The sequence below is a fragment of the Bos indicus x Bos taurus genome, chromosome 13 (genome assembly GCF_003369695.1).
Source record: "Bos indicus x Bos taurus breed Angus x Brahman F1 hybrid chromosome 13, Bos_hybrid_MaternalHap_v2.0, whole genome shotgun sequence".
Classification (NCBI taxonomy): Eukaryota; Metazoa; Chordata; class Mammalia; order Artiodactyla; family Bovidae; genus Bos; species Bos indicus x Bos taurus.
Window position 1 is genome coordinate 28,276,015 of NC_040088.1, and position 18,477 is coordinate 28,294,491.

Sequence of the window (18,477 nt, forward strand, 5' to 3'; positions counted from 1 at the left end):
GGAGCCCTGAATACTACGCAACAACTTCCTTCAGGGTGCAGACGGTCACACGTTCACGGCTGTGTTCAGCTCTAAGAAAGAACAGGAGCTCTGTAATTCTGCAGAGCACACTGGAACACCTCCCATCTTCTTCGTGAGCTGGAGCAAGACAACACGACTAAATGAGAATAGGAGCTCCCTCAGAAAAGAGAGAGAGACCAGCACTAAACTAGGCCTCAGGAGATAGGGAAATGTAAAGTAGCTAAAATTCTTAGAATCGCTTTCCCTGTTCGTCTGTCATTCTATTAAATTTAGTTATACGTATCTGGATTTGCTTGGCCTATTCAAGAAGGTGACAGAAATTAACTTTAGAAAAAACAGAGCTGAAAGAAAAAAAACTGGGACTACTCAGGGAAAATTTCATTCAAAATTTTGAGGAGGAAATTCAACCACTTTCGAGTAAACACAAGCTGAAAAGACCCCATCACCACGTAGACTGCACTACCAGCAACCCTAAATGCTGTCCTTCGAGCCCAAGAGCAATCCTGCCGATGGAGACCCGGAGCTCAGGGAGGGGCACAAAACATCAGAAATGGCAAATCAGCAAGGAAATATAAAAGACAATGTTCTCTTTCTCCCTGAGATTCACAACTGGCAGTTTAAAGAAAAAAAATCACGATACTTTAAAGGAGGATTTGTAATTATATATAAAGATACAACAGCAAGCACAACAGGGAACTAACAAAATGTGGACAAGCAGAACCAGGCCACAGCTTCCTTGTGCTGGGATCTGGGCTCACCTCATGTCCACACTCAATGAGGACAGTCACCTCAAGGAAGGTCACTCTGCTGACTGAATGCCCCGCATGGCCTCCCAAGTCAGCCTAAACCTCGCTGTATAAGCTACAGAGATCAAACCTCCTCCTGCAAAGGGATGGCTCAAGTGACATCCACAAATAGGTTGATTTGATATAAAGCATCGAATGCAAAACGTATTCTGAGGGCGGTGAGACAACATGTAAATGGTGCGAAAGCCCGACTCCCTGGAGGGTGAGCGGGAGGCCGACGCCCGAGGCCCTCCAGCCCCTGTCCCTGCATCCGAGCGGTACCTCTGGTCCCGATCCCGGTCCCGGGGAGTCCACTTTCCTCTTTTTCCGGGGCCCGATGGCGGCTAGTGCTGTGAGGTTGGCATCTCGCTGCCTCATCTGTGCCAGTTCTTGTTGCTGCATCTTTGTTTTGAAAAGCAAACAGACTGTCATTTCATGCATCTTTTTTTCTTACTACAAAAGTAATACACAGACACCAAAGGGTTTTCCAAATTTTTCTAAACTTTTAGTTTGACTTTTTTTTTAAACAGGAAGTATAGTTTACAATCATAAAAGTAGTAAAGCAATAATAAAAACATTTTTTTAAAGCTCAGAAAACATGAGCAAATTTTGAGAGTACGGAGATCAGATGCCCCAAATGAGAAATTACCATGAAATGTAAAAGCAGGACACAAACGGTTTGCACAGGCAAACACCTGGAGAGGTGTTGGCCGCTACATGGAGGCCACTGCAGGCACACCATCACTTCCTCAGCCTCTCTCACCCATCAGCGCTCAGGCTGAACACACACACTTTCCAGTGTGCCGTGCAGGTTCTTGGACTAGAAAAGCTTACCTCCTTTGCCTTCTGTTTCAACCTTAACTGTTCTGGATCTTCTTGTCTGGATCGAGACTATTTTTTCAAACAGGTAAAAAAGAAAAATAAGTTATGACCTAAACATTTCTCATCCGACAAACACGTTACCTTATTTGTGACATAACAAAATCTAAGTCTTACAACAGAAAACATCAAATTTTTTAAATGCTTCTAGCCAAAAGATGAAAATTTATCATCACAAAAAACAAACATTTTTGAGAAAATCAATACCACTTGGACAGAAGAACCATGGTGTGGCCTGTAGCAGGTCTGCCAACTGCAGAATCTGATGTGATATGACACAAGGATGTGCGTGCAGGCAGCCCACAGGGCTCCGCTCAGCTAGGGACCTGCCCACAGTGAGTAACCGCTGCTGTTCGAATGCTCCCCGCCCCATGCACCGTGTCATGAGGTCACCCCCAAATACTGCTCGGGCTCCTGGACACCCCAAGTATGTGTATGAGTGCTTGGGCTCCTGGACACCCCAAACGTGTGTGTGAGCGCTGCAGCTCCTGGACACCCCGAATGTGTGTGTGAGCACTCTGGCTCCCAGACACCCCGAGCGTGTGTGTGAGCGCTTGGGCTACTGGACACCCCGAACGTGTGTGTGAGCACTCCGACTCCCAGACACCCAGAGTGTGTGTGTGAGCGCTCAGGCTACTGGACACCCCAAACGTGTGTGTGAGCGCTCCAGCTCCCGGACACCCCGAATGTGTGTGTGAGCACTCCGGCTCCCGGACACCCCGAGCGTGTATGTGAGCGCTCCGGCTCCCGGACACCCCGAGCGTGTGTGTGAGCACTCAGATGGAGATGGGAAAGCTGAGTGACCCACAAGCACTTGCCTTTGCTGCCCGCATTAAGATCTCTCTTTCCTGTTCGTCTTTTCTCTGTTTTTCAATTTGATCAAGCTGTTCAAAAAATTTGAGCTGAGCCCGGACATCACTTGCCTGTTCGTATCTGTCATCATCCTACAAAAAAGTGAAAACACTGTTTGTGATAAACTTGGGAGCCCAGCCAGACAGTCGGCGTACCGCTTCCGGCCTCCCTCAGCCCAATCCCCAGGCTAGTGCGCAGACTCCAACGTCCCCCCTCCACCTCCCAGCTCCACATCTGATAAGTGCTCTGGACGCTCACATGCCGTCGCAGGTGAGTCTCCTTGGGGCTCACGGGGAAGTTTCCATTTTATACACTTTAGCATCACTTGATTTTTTTTTTTTTTGGTGCCAAAATCCAGGACTGAACATCATTTGATTTTTTTTAAGTGACAGCTAAAAGTTTTATAGCAACATAAAAAAACTTTTTTTTAAAGCAAACGGCTACATGCTTTTATTCCAAATGCTGCTCTGAAGGCAGTGCCTGGTAGGGCTCGGCAAGCACCTGGCTGCTCCATGGTGCCCTGAAAGAGGCCCTCCACAGAACAAAACGGAGTGCTGCTCCAAGTCACAGGAGGGCAGGACCCCCTCGGGTCTGCAGGGACAGCTGGGGCCTCAGGTGCAAGGACTCCAGGGGAGTGGGGAGAATGGGTAGGAAGACTCCACCCACTGCAGAGCTGAAGAGGCCCCTGCCTAGACCAGCAGATCAGCTCTTAACCCAGAGGCCAGGTCCCCTCGGGATCCTGCTCCCCAGCCAGGTGGACGGCACCCAAGGGCGCCATGGGGCTGAAAGCAATAGCCTCTTCCCCAAATCCAGTTCTGGGAAAACTCCAAACAGGCTAGACATGTGGCTGCCTACCTCTGCACCCTCCCCCAGGGAGGGACGACAGGGAGTGTCCCCCAGGGAAATGGCAGTTACCTTGTAAGAGAAGTTCTTCTGCTGGGCCGTCTCCGATATCTTCTCCACCAAGTTCTGCAGCCTCTGCTGCGTGGCATGTGACACATAACTCACCACGTCTGGGTGCAACTCCGTGATGCCGTGTTTCTTCCCTGGGGACAGGCAGCACTTTACCATCACTGGAGCTCTGTTCTTCCCTTCACTGTCTTCCTCTTATTCACTGGTTATGGCTTTGTGCGACCCGAGGGCACCCCAGGCAGGCCCGCAGGGGAGGGGGTCTACACCTGCTTCCCTGAGACCACCACTGTCAACCCCATGGAAAGCACAGTCCTGGCAAAACAGGTGACCAGGAACAAGGTGTGTCCCCCAGCCCAGGACAGTTCCACACTGAGCATGCAGCTGTGGTCCACGCCAAGCCCACATGGAGGGCCCAACATCCCAGGGCTGTACCTATTTCTAATATCCTTCTCTGCAGAGGTGCTGGGAGTAGGAAGGTCTCGTCTTTGCAGGACCTTGTCAGGGTGCCCACCAACTCAGAGTTTGTGGCCAATATCCTCGCGCTTTCTTCTGACAGGTTCACTCCAGCCATGGACGCTACATCATTGATGTCATCATCATCCCTTCAGGAAACAAGAGGCGGCGACTCTAACTCAATGAGGGGTAAAACTCTGCGAACTCTGACCCTCAAGCAGGGCTTTCTAACCACTGGAAAGGCACTAACTTATCCTGCATCCTCCTGACCCTCGCCTGGAACCTGCAGCCTCGCAAAGCATCTGGTCACTGTGGAAGAATTGGTTCTAGACAACAAGACCTGGGCACTGGGCATGCTGCTGCCATTGTGTGTCACTGGTCCCAGGCCCCCAGGGTAGGCAGGCAGCCCCAGTCATGGCTTTCCCAGAGCTGTCACCTGAGTGTTCAGCCAGGACTCAACCCCACCAGGCCCATCTGGTTGACTTGCTCTGCATATCTGGCTCCCTCACCTGCAGAAGGAATCGTGGCTTCTGGGAGCCCTCGTTTCTTTCCTCTCTGACCCGCCGGTGGACGTGTCTCCCACCTCCACAACCTCCCTCACCCTCGTGAGCATCCTTCCCACCCTGCCCGGCCCCTACCTCCTTGCCCTGCCTGGAGCCCAGCTCTGATGTGGGCCCCGAAGGCTCCCAGTGCTGCCAACACCAGGCCTGCTCCCTAAACCGTTTTGGGGCCGGAGCATCTGTGAAGGGAAGGACCAACGGGCCCCCAACATGTGCACACTTCACTACCTCTGGACTGAAACCAGAGGAGATACCGCAGCCATTCCTAGGGCAACACTCAGACCAGCTGCCCGTCAAGAGACCAGAGCACAGAACCTCTAAAGGCTCTGAAACTGATGGAAGGACATGGGACGCGTCCTCTATGAGGACCATGATGCACTCAGAAGGCTGAGCCATCATATCTCAGAAACAAACCTCCTGCCAGCTTGCACAGAGTCAGCTGGCTTGCCTTCCCACCCTGTGTCTGCAGCAAACCTCCCCGAGTTGCTTAGTGGGAAAACACACAAATGGAGATCAGAGCTGAGCGTGGAGGGGATGCAGCGTCAAAAGGTGCCAAGGAGCGCTCGCTCCTAGGCACAGGCCGGCACCCACGTGGCCTTCCCTCTGGCGCCTCTTGTACACACTCCTTACCGAAACGAGCCTCCCCCAGGCTCCTTGAGTTTATTTTTCTGTGCAGCAGCAGCTTGTGCGGAGACAGTAGAAAGAGCTTTGGTTCCAGGTAACACAGCAGGTTTCACCACAGGGACTGCAGAGCAAGAGACAAGGGTGTACCCCCTGCACAGACTCGTGCCAGGGCTGGGTGGGCCAAGGGAGGCCGTTACCCACAACCCGCCACGAGGAAGATTCCTAAACAGTAAGAAACACCACGTTACTAACTCTAAACTAGAGTAAAAGTGCAGGCAGCCTCTCTCAAGTGCTTATTTTCCTGCATTTCATCAAACTTTCTGAGGTGTAAGAATGACTGCTGGTAAGGAATCCAGTCCTCTAAAAACCATGCTGCCAGGGTGGGGACTGAAGGGCACAGTGAAGCAGCCAAGCTTGAGCTATGAGTCCCACAGTGACAAGGACCACGCGGACAGGGTCAGGCACTCACCTGGCTGCAGCTGGTTCAGCTGGATCTGCTGGGGCGTGGTGAGCACGATGCGGTTGTGGGGCTGCCGGAGCGCGACCATGGGCGTCTGCGTCAGTGTCACCTGCGGCGGCCGGATCAGCGCCCCAGGCTTGGGCGGCGGCTGGATCACCTGGGGAGAGCCCGTGGGGCGCGTGAGCACACACCCCCACCCCGAAAGGGGCTGCTGGCACCCGTCCCCAGCGCAGGGTCCCAGCCATCCCAAAGGACCGGGCAGGCTGGATGGTGCCCCAGGTCTAGTGCCTCCACACCAGCTCGAGCTCCTGGAGCAGAGCCGCACATGGGGCCCTGAGGTCAGCACCCAGGGACAGGGTCCAGAGAGCTCCTGAACCAGCAGGAACAAGCGGCTTCTCCCCAGATGCCAGCATGGGTGCCAGGGCCACCTCACACCCACCACAGCCTCAGGCCAGATGCTCAAAACCCAGTTTCTGAGTTTTATAACAGTCACCTGGGGGCTTGCCCTGTGCTACAGGCACTCGAGGAGGGGGCTGGGGGGGTGCCCTAGACCACGTTATCTCTGCAATAAATCCTGTGGAAATTCATGCCGTCCGGAAGAACAGATGCACGATGGCCCCCGGAGGTTCAGGCCACGTTCTGGCACAAGCTCAGGGAAAAGCCTCAGGGTTTCCTGTCCCCACAGGCTTCAGGGACAGCAGGCGATGATCGCAGGGCCTGACTCTGTGTCTCGTCCTTCTGCTGCAATGAAGCAGGACCAAGGCAGAGCCCTACCCTTGGGGAGGGGCGCAGGGAGCCCTGCCCTCACACTGGCACACTGGCTCAAGGCACACTGGCCCCAGCCGTGGCCAGCAGACACTTCTCCATCTCTGTGGAGCCCATCTTCGTCACCACCAATGAAGGCAGAAATAAACACAGATTTCAACTTGAGCAGGTGAGAGACCAGCACTCCCCTCATGACTCTGATGACCACCTGAGTATCACTTGGGCGTTATCATAAAATACATACTCTACAACCTACGAAAGTAACACAAAGACCTGCATTTGTTTGATTAAATTTCTTAACTGTCTATAGGAACATTCAAAAAATCTAAGATCATGGCATCTGGTCCCATCACTTCGTGGCCAATAGATGGAGGGAAAGTGCCATATTTTCTTTTCTTGGGCTCCAAAATCACCGCAGACAATGATGACAGCCATGAAATGAAAAGGTGCTTGCTCCTCGGGAAAAAAAGCTATGACAAACCTAGACGATGTATTAAAAAACAAAGACATCACACTTTGCCGACAAAGGTCCATATAGTCAAAGCTAGTTTTTCCAGGAGTCATGTACGGATGTGAGAGTTGGACCATAAAGAAGGCTGAGCGCCGAAGAATTGATGCTTTTGAACTGTGGTATTGGAGAAGACTCTTGAGAGTTCCCTGGACTGCAAGGAGATCAAATCAGTCGAACCTAAAGGAAATCAATCCTGAATATTCATTGGAAGGACTGATGCTGAAGCTGAAGCTCCAATACTATGGCTACCTGATGTGAAGAGACGACTCAGTGGGAAAGACCCTGATGCTGGGAAAGGTTGAAGGCAGAAGAAGGGGACAACAGAGGACGAGATGGTTGAATGGCATCACTGACTCGATGGACATGAATTTGAGCAAGCTCTGGGAGATGCTGAAGGACAGAGAAGCCTGGCATGCAGCAGTGCATGGAGTGGCAAAGAGTTGGATACCACTGAGCAACTGATAAACAGCAGCAGGAACAAAGGACCTTCCCAGGTGACTCAGCAGTAAAGAATCTGTCTTCAGCCCAGGAGACACAGGTTCAATCCCTAGGTCAGGAAGATCCCCTAGAGAAGTAAATGGCAACCCACTCCAGTATTCTTGCCCAGAAATCCCCATCGACAGAGCAGCCTGGAGGGCTACAGTCCATGGGGTCACGAGTTGGACACGACTGAGCACACACACGCAACTTAGGAACAAAACCCCTTTGAAATTAGAGGGGAAAAAAAAAACAGCAACTGCCTTTCTATGCTTGGCGAACTCCACCTGCCTGCCGGAGCAGGTTCAAACCTCACTCTTTCCAGCAGAGATGCCTTCTCCACAGCTGCACAACCAGAACCTGGATCGGAACCACACCACACCACCCGGATCAGTGCCAATCCACCATCAGCAGCTGCACACCTGGGAAGCTCAAGGCCCCGAACCACGGCTGCAGAGCTGGGTCCTAAGCCATGAAAACTGACGTGCCCAACGCTCAGCACTTGCGTTGGTTCCATGTGTTTGGGCCATGGCTCCTGATTGAAGACAACGCCCGGCTGAGATGCACCACACACACGCTGTGTCCACTTAACCCAGGGACACTCTGAACCGTCGTACAGATAATGGACGTGCCTGAGGGTAGAAGCCGACAGGCTTACTTTGCTTTACTGAGAAATAAACTACGAACCTGCAGGGCCCTCATCTCAACCTGACAGTTCACTACTCAGGACTTAACACCCCAAACTCCCCCTGCCAGTTTCTCTGGGCCACAGGCAGGTGGGCAGGTGGGGAGCAGGGCAAGGCTCGGCCTTCATACCAGCGGTGTGGGCTGCCCCTGCTTGCCGACGCCCACCTGTGTGGGCTGCGTGAGGCTGATGACAGGGGGCTGGAGGGCGCTGGTCACGGTGGCCGCCGTCTTCCCGGCCGTGCGCTGGACCGAGCCACTGAGCACCACGGCGGTGAGTGCAGTGGTGGCCTGTGAGGCCGGTGGCTGCTGCTGGCTCTGCTGGATGAAGGCCGCGGAGTCGGGGGTCAGCTGTCTCAAAGCGGGCAAGCTCCTCTGGGCGGAAAGACAGACATGGGGTCGGCTGGCAGCACTACCCCTTCTTCTGACCCAAAAACACATGACCCTGAGAATACGCCCCAGCGTCGGTGTGGGGCTTCAAGGGACCCAAGTGTCAGCACCCCACACTGTCACTGCCGCTGGGCAGGGTCACCCTCAGTGAGAACTGGCTGGAAACATTTAAACACCAACCAGAAGCGGCATTTCTGACAGGCGGTTAAAGCGCATTAGGGCAGCAGAGGCGTCTGAGTGACACCTGCCTCCCAGCAGTACAGCCCCTTCAGCCTTGGGCACACGGGCCACCCTCTAAGGGGACAGGGCCCTTCTGGATCCTCAGGTGCAACACGACACTGTGGTCCCAGCAGTGGGGGGTCTCGAAACTTACAGCAAAGCCTCCAAAGAGAACACTTAACAGTCTGTCTCAGGGGCTTGAAAGCTGCAAATGCACCGGTGACAACCGGCAAGTCCACCCTCCCCAGAGGAGCCCGCCCCGCCCCAGCCAACACTGGGCGCTCGCAGCGGGCTTCGGATTACCTTCAGGAAAGGCACAAGGTAAGGTTGAGGTGAAGAGTTAAGTTCTCGGTATAACCTACTAGTGAAATCTTCTGCTTCGATTTTTCCATCCTTAAAGACAAAATTCACATTAAAATTCCTCTGTGAATACAAGTCTGCACACATGTATCTTTATTCAGTATTTCTCCAGGTCTCGAGTTTTACAAACAGTTATTCCTCCCTCCAGGCTGTGGGCTCACTGTACCTCTCCTCAACTTTCTTACTACCACCGCACATCAGGCATTCTGCCAGGAGAAAGACAAGCCTAAAAGTACCCTTGAGACCAAGTCAGAAGGTAAGGCAGGCCAGGGACACCCTTCCCTGGAGAAACCACAGCTACACTGAGACCCCAGAGCAGCTGGGGTGCCACAGAGAGAAGCACATGCCCAGATGAGAGGGGCCACAGCAAGCGGGCATGAGCCCGGGAGGACCAGAGGTGGGCAGGGACGGGGCAGCACAGGTGCCCTGGAGGCGTGAGCACTGACCCAGCTGGCTCTGCCCACACCCAGGAGTCCTATGAGACAAGGTGCCTACCTGCACCCTCTCACGTGGGGTCACCTCCCACCAGCCTCCAAGCCCGGGGCTGCTGGGCCCAAGTCAAGGAGGGAGCAGTCAGGGCTGCAAAGAGGGCAGGACGGGGGTCCCAGAACCCTGAGAAGGGCACAGCACAGGGGGATAGCGCTGGGCTCTTCTGGGAAGTGAGAGAGATGGTGAGATGAGCCTGTGCTTCCAGTCCCAGGAGGGGCTGCAGACAAGGGGCCGTGGGAAGAAAGAACAGCGTGTATTTTACTACAAATGTTCATTAAAAGGTAAACTGTAACTGAAACAAATAAAAACCTGGGAGTTCTTGTTCCTCTCAGGTGAGACTGTTTTTCAATCTCTTAGTTTCCTGAAAATATTTAAGGCGGGTCTGAAGTGATCATTTCTGCTGTGAGAGCGCAACTTCACTCCTTTCCAGCCCCAAACCCACGTGTCCAGCACAGGGGCAGCTCCCCTCCAGCTACAGCCCGTGGCATGGAAGAGAGGCTGCAAGCGGAGGGTCAGCGCTGACAAACCCAGCAGCAGCAGGACAGAAATGGCCATCAGCCCGTGTGCTAAACCACCAGGCTTCCTGGACAAAGAAACTGAGAGCAAGGAAAGAGCGGGAAGCAGGGGACCCCAGGCTAACAGCGACACAGAGGCAACAGCCAGAAGTGAACCTGACGACCGACCAAGCCCTGCAGGTGACACTGGACTCAGCTTCCAGAAGCCTGGGGGCTGCGAGGATCCCCAGGCTCCCAGGTTATGTCCAGGAATCGGGGCTTGATACCTAGAGACTGGAGAGGGTCTGTGGCAGCAACACGGCACAATAGACGGAAAGCCAGGTAGGTAAGAACTCAGGGCCTATGAAGCCTTCAGCTGGCCCGCAAGGGCTCGTCACTCTCCCTTCCACTTCCGTGTCACTCAAAATCCTCCGTGGAAGACGTGGAGGAATGAGAGGGAAAGCCCTTAAAACACCCACCATCTCTTTGGTGAATTCACATCAGTCCTGTGTGGCCAGCATGCCAAGCGACTGATGTGGAAAAGGAGATGCTGGGAGAGCTGTCCAGCTGCGAGGCTCCGAGAAGCCAGGGGTGAGAGCGTCAGGGCAAGGGGAGAGGGGCCCAGACTGCAGCCGCCGCCCCCACCCCGGTAGACTGCAGCCGCCACCCCCGGTAGCCAAGTACTGTGCTCTAAGGCAGGGGCCGGCGTGCAGGCTGGCATAGCCAAGTACTGCGCTCTAAGGCAGGGGCCGGCGTGTGGACTCTTACCAGCAGATTCTGTACCAGTTCTTTCACGTTAGCAGCCGTCTCTGTAGACTGTTTACCAGACGAAGCCAGTTTTATTAACGTAGATAAAAAATTTTTACATTTCTTCACGTTTTCCATAGTTTCCTGGATAGAAATTAAGAAGGTATAAGTGAAAAACTCTTACAAAGCAGACTGTTACCATAGCCTTTGGTCTAACTAAGATGCTGTGTATCATACAAGAAATGTGTATTTCTTCTCTAAAATGTCTTTCGGGAAAATGCAGTTACTCTCATCGCCTGATGATGGGAGTATAAGCCAAAACATGTGCTCCCAAGGCACAGATCAAATTCACAGCTCACTCAGCCCAGCAACTCTTTGAGAAATGTAACTGATAAATGCAAAAAGACAATCTACAAGACATTCACTGTGATGTTTCTTATCGTAAAGAAAAACCGATACCTAAGTGCACAATAAAAGGAACAGAATCATGACACAGCTACTAAAAAAGATGCTGAAAAACACTCAGCAAAGAAGCATGAAAAAGTTTTAAATCACAAACAGCACAATCCCACTGGTTTAAACATTCATCCGCATGTAGGAAAACTGCTGGAAATAAACTTGAGGAGGACGCCGCCACTGCTGTGGCAGGCTACAACTGCTGTGCAGGCCCCGTCATCCCTGGATGCAGCTGGTCTGGGCTTCATCACACAGACATTCCCACAGCCCGAAAGCCTGATACAGGATGCTGGGCCCTTCCTGCGGCCCTGCAGAGGCCACTGCCCTCAGACCCCGTCACGTACGGGGCCATGGAGACTCCAAGGGCTCCCCACGTGCACGCTGGGGCAGCATGACCTCAACACACAGCCCCGTGGCTCCCGAGAGGTGGCTCTCACCGTGGCAGCTGTCGAGGTGGTGGTGGCCCCTGGGACCGTCCGCTGAGGTGTCGCCGTCTGAACAGCTGTCGCTGTCCCAAGTGAGGTTGTCTGAGCAGTGCCACCCAAAACAAGTTGAGGCTACGAGAATCCAAAGCATAAGGTAAACAGATGGCCTTCGTGAGACTCCCTGCAACGGGGCAGGCCCCACAGGACCCGCGACCTTGAGGGACCGTTTCAGCCCCATGGCTGACCGTGTCCCCGAGAGCTGCCATCCTGAGCACCAAGGAAGCAGGCCTTCACACCTGCAGCAAAAACTGACAGAAGCAAAGCCGCGGCCAGAAGGAACCTGGCCGTCAGGAGCCAATCCAGAGTGTCCCAGTGAGGCCAGGACAAGTAGCTTTTTACAACAACCCAGATCACATTTCAGAAGTTAAAAGGAAAAAATATGAAAACAGAGAAACTGAAAAGCTCATCCCCTGGCTCGTGCAGGGAGGCTGGTGATAAGAGAGCCAGTATGTCCCAGGGCAGCACTGGGACTCACTGGGGTCCCGGGCTCCCCTCCGCTGCCAAAACACCCTTCTCTGCTCTCCCAAAGCGAGTCACATCCAGAAATGGTTTTTGACCAGGCAGGGGCCCCATGTAGTCGGTGCTGAGAGGGAGGGGTGACTTTGTTCAACAAATACATTTAAACAAACGAACAACTAGACACCAAACAACAACTGGGCTCGTCAAACTCTCGCGAGTTCTAATCCCATGTGAGCAATCGTGCAAATGTCCACTGCTTCTCTATCGTAAATTAGCACTCTTCCAATGTAAAAGTCTAGACTTCTCCAATTTCTCAAACTTTCGTATGACTTTGGAAGGCAGGGGGCAGTATAACCCTGAGCATGACTCGCATGCGGCTGCTCTCAGCAAAGCAGGTGCCGGTGCCTGCCTGCTCCAGGAGGTGCTCCGATAGCGCTGCTCATGGGGGGGCAAAGGGACAGGGGGGCCCTGGGCAGACAGCTATCTGCAACCTCAGGCTGTAAACACTGGTTTCCCAGGAGAAACGTCAGTCAGAAGAGATGGTGGGCTTTCTTTATCATTGATGTTTTCTTTCACTTGTAACATTAAGCACTTATTACTTTTGTAACAAGAAAGTAGCAAATAAAAAACTTCAGAAAGAAAAGGGAAGGAACCAACCAGTAGGCATAGCAGAGCTGCTTCTGGACAATCAGAAACAACCAGGGCACATCCAGTTCTTGGAGGTTTTCATTTCCATCAAAATGCTCCCCTCACACGTGCTCCCACTAGCCCCATAAAAACACCTTCCACCTGGATTAATACTGAGATGGCAGACAGAACCTGTTCTGATAAACCTGGTGCAAAAGCTCACAATGAACTTCACTACCTTCTCAGAAAAGGCTCTTCTCTCTACAACTGAAGCTCAAGACACTCCAACCAAGCTGAACTTGGTCAGACGACTCCCAACCCCAGGAAGCACCACTGCCGAGCAGCTCCTGTAGCGGGAAGAGACTACTGAGCTCGTCTACTTGGGACCAACTGCTCCTCCAGCTGCTCTGAAAGCAGTGTCACGGCTGCGGGCACCAAGAGACAGATGAGGACAAGGTCAGGGCAAGCAGGAAGACCAAGGCGAGTGAGGAGGCCAAGCTGGATCAGGGCCAGAAGCCCCCACGCCGCGCTGCCGGCACCCACCAGGGAGGGCACTGTGAGAGCTACACACTAACACACACACAGCGAGGACACGCCCTCCTCGGTGCAGCACACAGGCACGCTGCAGCCTGTTCCTGCCTCAGGGACACCGCACCGTCAAGTGTCAGTAGGGGTATTTTTTTAATTGCGCTTCCAGCACAGTGGGAGGCTTCTGTAAGTGCGGCTGGTGCTAAACTCTCTAGTTTAGAGAAGTCTGGCCTCCCCTGCGCTGGTGGGCAGAGAAAAGGCACTTTATTCCAAAGCATCTCCTGCCCCAAATCCCGAACCCTGGCATCCAGCACCCAAACTCGTGAGGCCCGACCCCTGACCCCAGCATCGTGGGCACCACCCAGCCCCCAGCTCACCTGAACCCCGGGCGAGCGCTGCAGTGCGGTACTAGGCTGTACCGTCGTCTGGGCCTGAGACACCTGCTTGATTATGGTCGTTGGGGTCACCTGCCGTGCAATAATGGGGGTCCCGGGTGCCTGAAAAACAAGGAGTTGTCGCCTAAAAGGAGGGAAGTGAGAGGCAGCACACCACACGGTCCTTCCTTCAGCACAGAGAGCACCCTGGGCCCCCAAGGTAGGTGCCAGAGTCCGCGAGGCCCCCTGATTGTCACCATATAACTGTAACACACTCCTTAGCAGAGCCTCCCACGTGGTCTTCGAGGGATGCGTGTATCTGGGAAATCAACACTTTGATTTCCTGTAATCACACAACAGTCAAAGTGAACATCTTACAAATATCTGACGGAACGGACCTCCATAGACCCTGCGAGCTGCTCAGGGCTGTTTCAGATGCTCAGGGAGGGGCCCCTCTGTCTACAGCGCAGGGACACCAACTCCAGGGGATGCAGCTGAAGTCACAGGACAACAGAGCCGTCAGGACCCCTCTAGTCTCCATGTTAGTCTCTGACCAGTCAACCAGCTCAGAAGGGGCAGAAAGGCACCAGGAGGCAGAACCTGGGGGAGGGGCGAGTCCGAGGCACTGAACCTGTCCTCCTGTCACAGCCTGGGGGAGGAGGGGGCACAGCCTCGCAGTGGGGCGGGGGGAAGTAGCCCCCAAGGCTCACACATTTGTGTGTGGTGGGGGGGCTGTTAACATAGTTCTGCAAAGCTCCTCTGCGCCCCCCTGGTCACAACAGCTAACGAGGCTCAGGGCTCACTGGGTCCCGCGCTCAAGTGTCCTAACTATCCGTCATGGCCCTACAGGGTGGCAGGATCTGCACTTTGCAGAGGAGGAAATGGAGGCACAGAAGGGGGGCTGCCACAGAGGGTGGGCAGCGGAGGGGTGCAGGTTGGAGACCCGAGTTCCTCCCAGGGCAGCCGAGCCGTCCCACCCCTGACAACCCCCGCAGGCTGGGCGCGTGCTCACCTGCACGGTGGAGATCTGCACGGGAGGGGCACTTGTGGGGGTGGCCGGGCGCGGCGCCATGGTGGTCTGCGGCTGTGCCTGGGCGTGCGCCTGGGCCTGCATCTGAGCCAGGGCCTGCTGAGGGATCATGAGCAGCTGCCCATTCTCGCTCCGCACGAGGACCATACCTGGGAGGCGGGGGAGGGGGCTGGTGTCAGGAATGCGCCCCAGGGCCCGACTCCACGGGGAGCCAACAGCCCTGAGGAGGAAAGGGAGCCGCTATGAACCCTGTCCCTGAGCTCTGAGCACACCTGCCGGCAGAGACAGTGCACAGGGCAGAGACAGTGCACAGGACGACAGAGACATGAGAGGAGTTTTCACCGATTCAAGGAGGAGCCGTCAGCCAGGCAAGCAGAGCTCCTCACACCCCGTCCACCCCACAGCACCCCACGCCGGCCTGCAGGTCAGGAGGCCAGGGAGCCAGGGCCTGGCAAGAGCCCTCACGGCCAAGTGTGCTCCCCACAAGGCTGCCTGAGTGGCCAAGTGCACAAGGCTGCAGGTGTCTCAGGAGAGGTCGCAGCTGGAGCCTCAGACCCGAGCCCTGCCCAGGAGCAGGTCACCTCCCAAGCCCACCACTGGCTCTGGGGGAGGCAGCCTGGCCTCTTCTCCCATCAGGTCCCCATCCCTGGGTACTAGGCTGGACCTCGAGACAGCATTGCCCACCACTCACATGCCTGGGGACATGCCTGGAGTGCCCGAAGCCCAGACACTCCTTCCAGGAACAGGACCCCTTGTGTGTCCATGGTGACCTGGGACCCCCCTCCCCGACAGAGACACAAAGACACGGAGGACCACTCACCCTTCATGGGGCTCCAGCTACATCACTGGAAACCAAATCCTAGCAGGGAGTGTGACATTAATTCTAGCTTCAAAAACCAGGACCAATTACATCCTAGATTCCATTAGAAACAGTAACACAACTTTCACACAATTTCCCATGACGGATTAGCGATGGGGCTGAAAGGGAGTCCTATGAACACCTTGCCCCAAAGCCAGGCTCGCAGAGGGTGGGCACGAGGCACCCCATGGAAGAACTCAGCCGGGCAGAGCTGTGGCCCAAGGAGCCCACTGAGTAGGAAGCCCCACAGGGGCAGCTGAAAACCTCAAGGCCAAGAACCTCCTGCCAGCCATCACAACAACAGGTGTTCCTTGCTGAGCCAGACGGGAGCTCCATCCAACATACACGTCTTTGGAGCTGCTGGTCCCGGCTCCTTCAACACCCATCATCACATCAGGAAATACAGCCTTTCCCCAGGGTCACATCTGCAACTCCCGATCAAGAAGACCCACTTGTACGTGTGCCCATTATGGGAGCACCCTCCAAGACAACCCTTTCAAATGAGCCATGCTGCAGCAAAGGAAAAAAGCAAAACAAAAAGACAACCCACGGAATGGGAGAAAATGCTGCCTAACGATGCAACCTACAAGGGATTAATCTCTAAAGTATACAAACAGCTCATGCAGCTCAATATCAAAAAAACAAACAAAAGATTTTAAAATGGGCAGATCTAAAAAGAGATCCTTAAACAACTAAAAACAAATTTATCACATGATCTAGGTATTGCTTGCTATCCCACTCCTGAGCACATATCCGAAGAAAACTGTATTTTGAAAAGATACACACACCCCAATGTTCACTGCAGCATTATTTACAACAGGCAAGACAAGGAAGCAACCTAAGTATCCACTGACAGATGAGTGGATAAAGACGACGTGATACATATGTACAATGGGATATTGCTCAGCCATGAAAAAGAATAAAATAACACCATATGCAGCAATATGGATGGACCTAGAGATGATCACACTAAGTGAAGTAGGTCAGAGAAAGACAAATATCATATGATATCACTTGTATATCTAAATCCAAATAAATCTAAATCAATATATCAATATCTAAATCAATCTAAAGAATTGATACAAATGAACTTATTGACAAAATAGAAATAGACTCAGAGACTTAGAAAGTAAACTCACCATTACCAAGGGGGAAGGTGGGGCTTCAGTTCAGTTCAGTTGCTCAGTCATGTCCGACTCTTTGCGACCCCATGAATCGCAGCATGCCAGGCCTCCCTGTCCATCACCATCTCCCGGAGTTCACTCAGACTCACGTCCATCGAGTCGGTGATGCCATCCAACCATCTCATCCTCTGTCATCCCCTTCTCCTCCTGCCCCCAATCCCTCCCAGCATCAGAGTCTTTTCCAATGAGTCAACTCTTCGCATCAGGTGGCTGAAGTATTGGAGTTTCAGCTTCAACATCAGTCCTTCCAATGAACACCCAGGACTGATCTCCTTCAGAATGGACTGGTTGGATCTCCTTGCAGTCCAAGGGATTCTCAAGAGTCTTCTCCAACACCACAGTTCAAAAGCATCAATTCTTCAGCACTCAGCTTTCTTATAGTCCAACTCTCACATCCATACATGACCACTGGAAAAACCATAGCCTTGACTAGACGGACCTTTGTTGGCAAAGTAATGTCTCTGCTTTTCAATATGCTATCTAGGTTGGTCATAATTTTCCTTCCAAGGAGTAAGCGTCTTTTAATTTCATGGCTGCGGTCACCATCTGCAGTGATTTTGGAGCCCAAAAAAATAAAGTCTGACACTGTTTCCACTGTTTCCCCATCTATTTCCCATGAAGTGATGGGACCAGATGCCATGATCTTCGTTTTCTCAATGTTGAGCTTTAAGCCAACTTTTTCACTCTCCTCTTTCACTTTCATCAAGAAGCTTTTTAGTTCCTCTTCACTTTCTGCCATAAGGGTGGTGTCATCTGCATACCTGAGGTTATTGATATTTCTCCCGGCAATCTTGATTCCAGTTTGTGCTTCTTCCAGCCCAGCATTTCCCATGATGTACTCTGCATAGAAGTTAAATAAGCAGGGCCGCTTTTTTTTCGGGGGGGTGGGGCAGGGGGGAGGCGGGGTGCAGAAAGAATACTGGAGTGGGTTGCCATTCCCTTCTCCAGGAGATCTTCCCGACCCAGGGATCGATCCTAGGTCTCCCGCATTGTAGGCAGATGCTTTACCGTCTGAGCCACCAGGGAAGTCACACTAATCATTCAGTTCAGTTGCTCAGTTGTGTCCAATTCTTTGCGACCCCATGAATCGCAGCACGCCAGGCCTCCCTGTCCATCACCAACTCCCGGAGTTCACTCAAACTCACGTCCATCGAGTCAGTGATGCCATCCAGCCATCTCATCCTCTGTCGTCCCCTTCTCCTCCTGCCCCCACTCCCTCCCAGCATCAGTCTTTTCCAATGAGTCAACTCTTCTCATGAGGTGGTCAAAGTACTGGAGTTTCAGCTTTAGCATTATTCCTTCCAAAGAAATCCCAGGGCTGATCTCCTTCAAAATGGACTGGTTAGATCTCCTTGCAGTCCAAGGGACTCTCAAGAGTCTTCTCCAACACCACAGTTCAAAAGCATCAATTCTTCGGCGCTCAGATTTCTTCACAGTCCAACTCTCACATCCATATGAGAAGGGTAATTTAGATTGGGTTTAACATATATACACAGCTACACATAAAATAGGTAACTGGGACTTCCCTGGTGGTCCAGTGGCTAAGATTCTCTGTTCCCAATGCAGGGGGCCCGGGTTCAATTTCTGGTCAGGGAACTAGACCCCACATGCCACAACTGAAGAGTCTGTGTGCCAAAACTACAGAATTCTAATGTGTACATACATGTGCTCAGTTGTGTCTGACTCTCTACGACCCCAAGGACCATCACGCCAGCCAGGCTTCTCTGTCCAGGGGATTCTCCAAGCAAGAATACTGGGTGGGTTGCCATTTCCTCCTCCAGGGGATCTTCCTG

At 53.1% G+C, this 18,477-nt stretch overlaps 1 protein-coding gene across 3 annotated transcripts in view; it reads right to left on the reverse strand.

Moving 5' to 3' along the window:
* Positions 1-15,026, reverse strand: part of TAF4 (TATA-box binding protein associated factor 4) — a 28,890-nt gene extending 13,864 nt beyond the window's left edge. Inside the window, exons 1-13 of one of the 3 annotated variants that reach the window (XM_027559064.1) lie at positions 14,624-15,012; positions 13,615-13,734; positions 11,576-11,695; positions 10,704-10,826; positions 8,896-8,985; positions 8,152-8,358; positions 5,556-5,703; positions 5,093-5,207; positions 3,882-4,051; positions 3,453-3,583; positions 2,504-2,629; positions 1,641-1,697; positions 1,089-1,208 (exon numbers count right to left, since the gene is read on the reverse strand). In XM_027559064.1, the coding sequence (XP_027414865.1) occupies positions 1,089-1,208; positions 1,641-1,697; positions 2,504-2,629; positions 3,453-3,583; positions 3,882-4,051; positions 5,093-5,207; positions 5,556-5,703; positions 8,152-8,358; positions 8,896-8,985; positions 10,704-10,826; positions 11,576-11,695; positions 13,615-13,734; positions 14,624-14,788 (1,692 nt within the window). In that variant the 5' untranslated portion in view covers positions 14,789-15,012. Of the gene's footprint in view, positions 1-1,088; positions 1,209-1,640; positions 1,698-2,503; positions 2,630-3,452; positions 3,584-3,881; positions 4,052-5,092; positions 5,208-5,555; positions 5,704-8,115; positions 8,359-8,895; positions 8,986-10,703; positions 10,827-11,575; positions 11,696-13,614; positions 13,735-14,623 lie in introns of all 3 variants that reach the window. The other 2 variants (XM_027559063.1, XM_027559066.1) reach the window with 2 other exon arrangements.
* Positions 15,027-18,477: the final 3,451 nt, after the last annotated feature.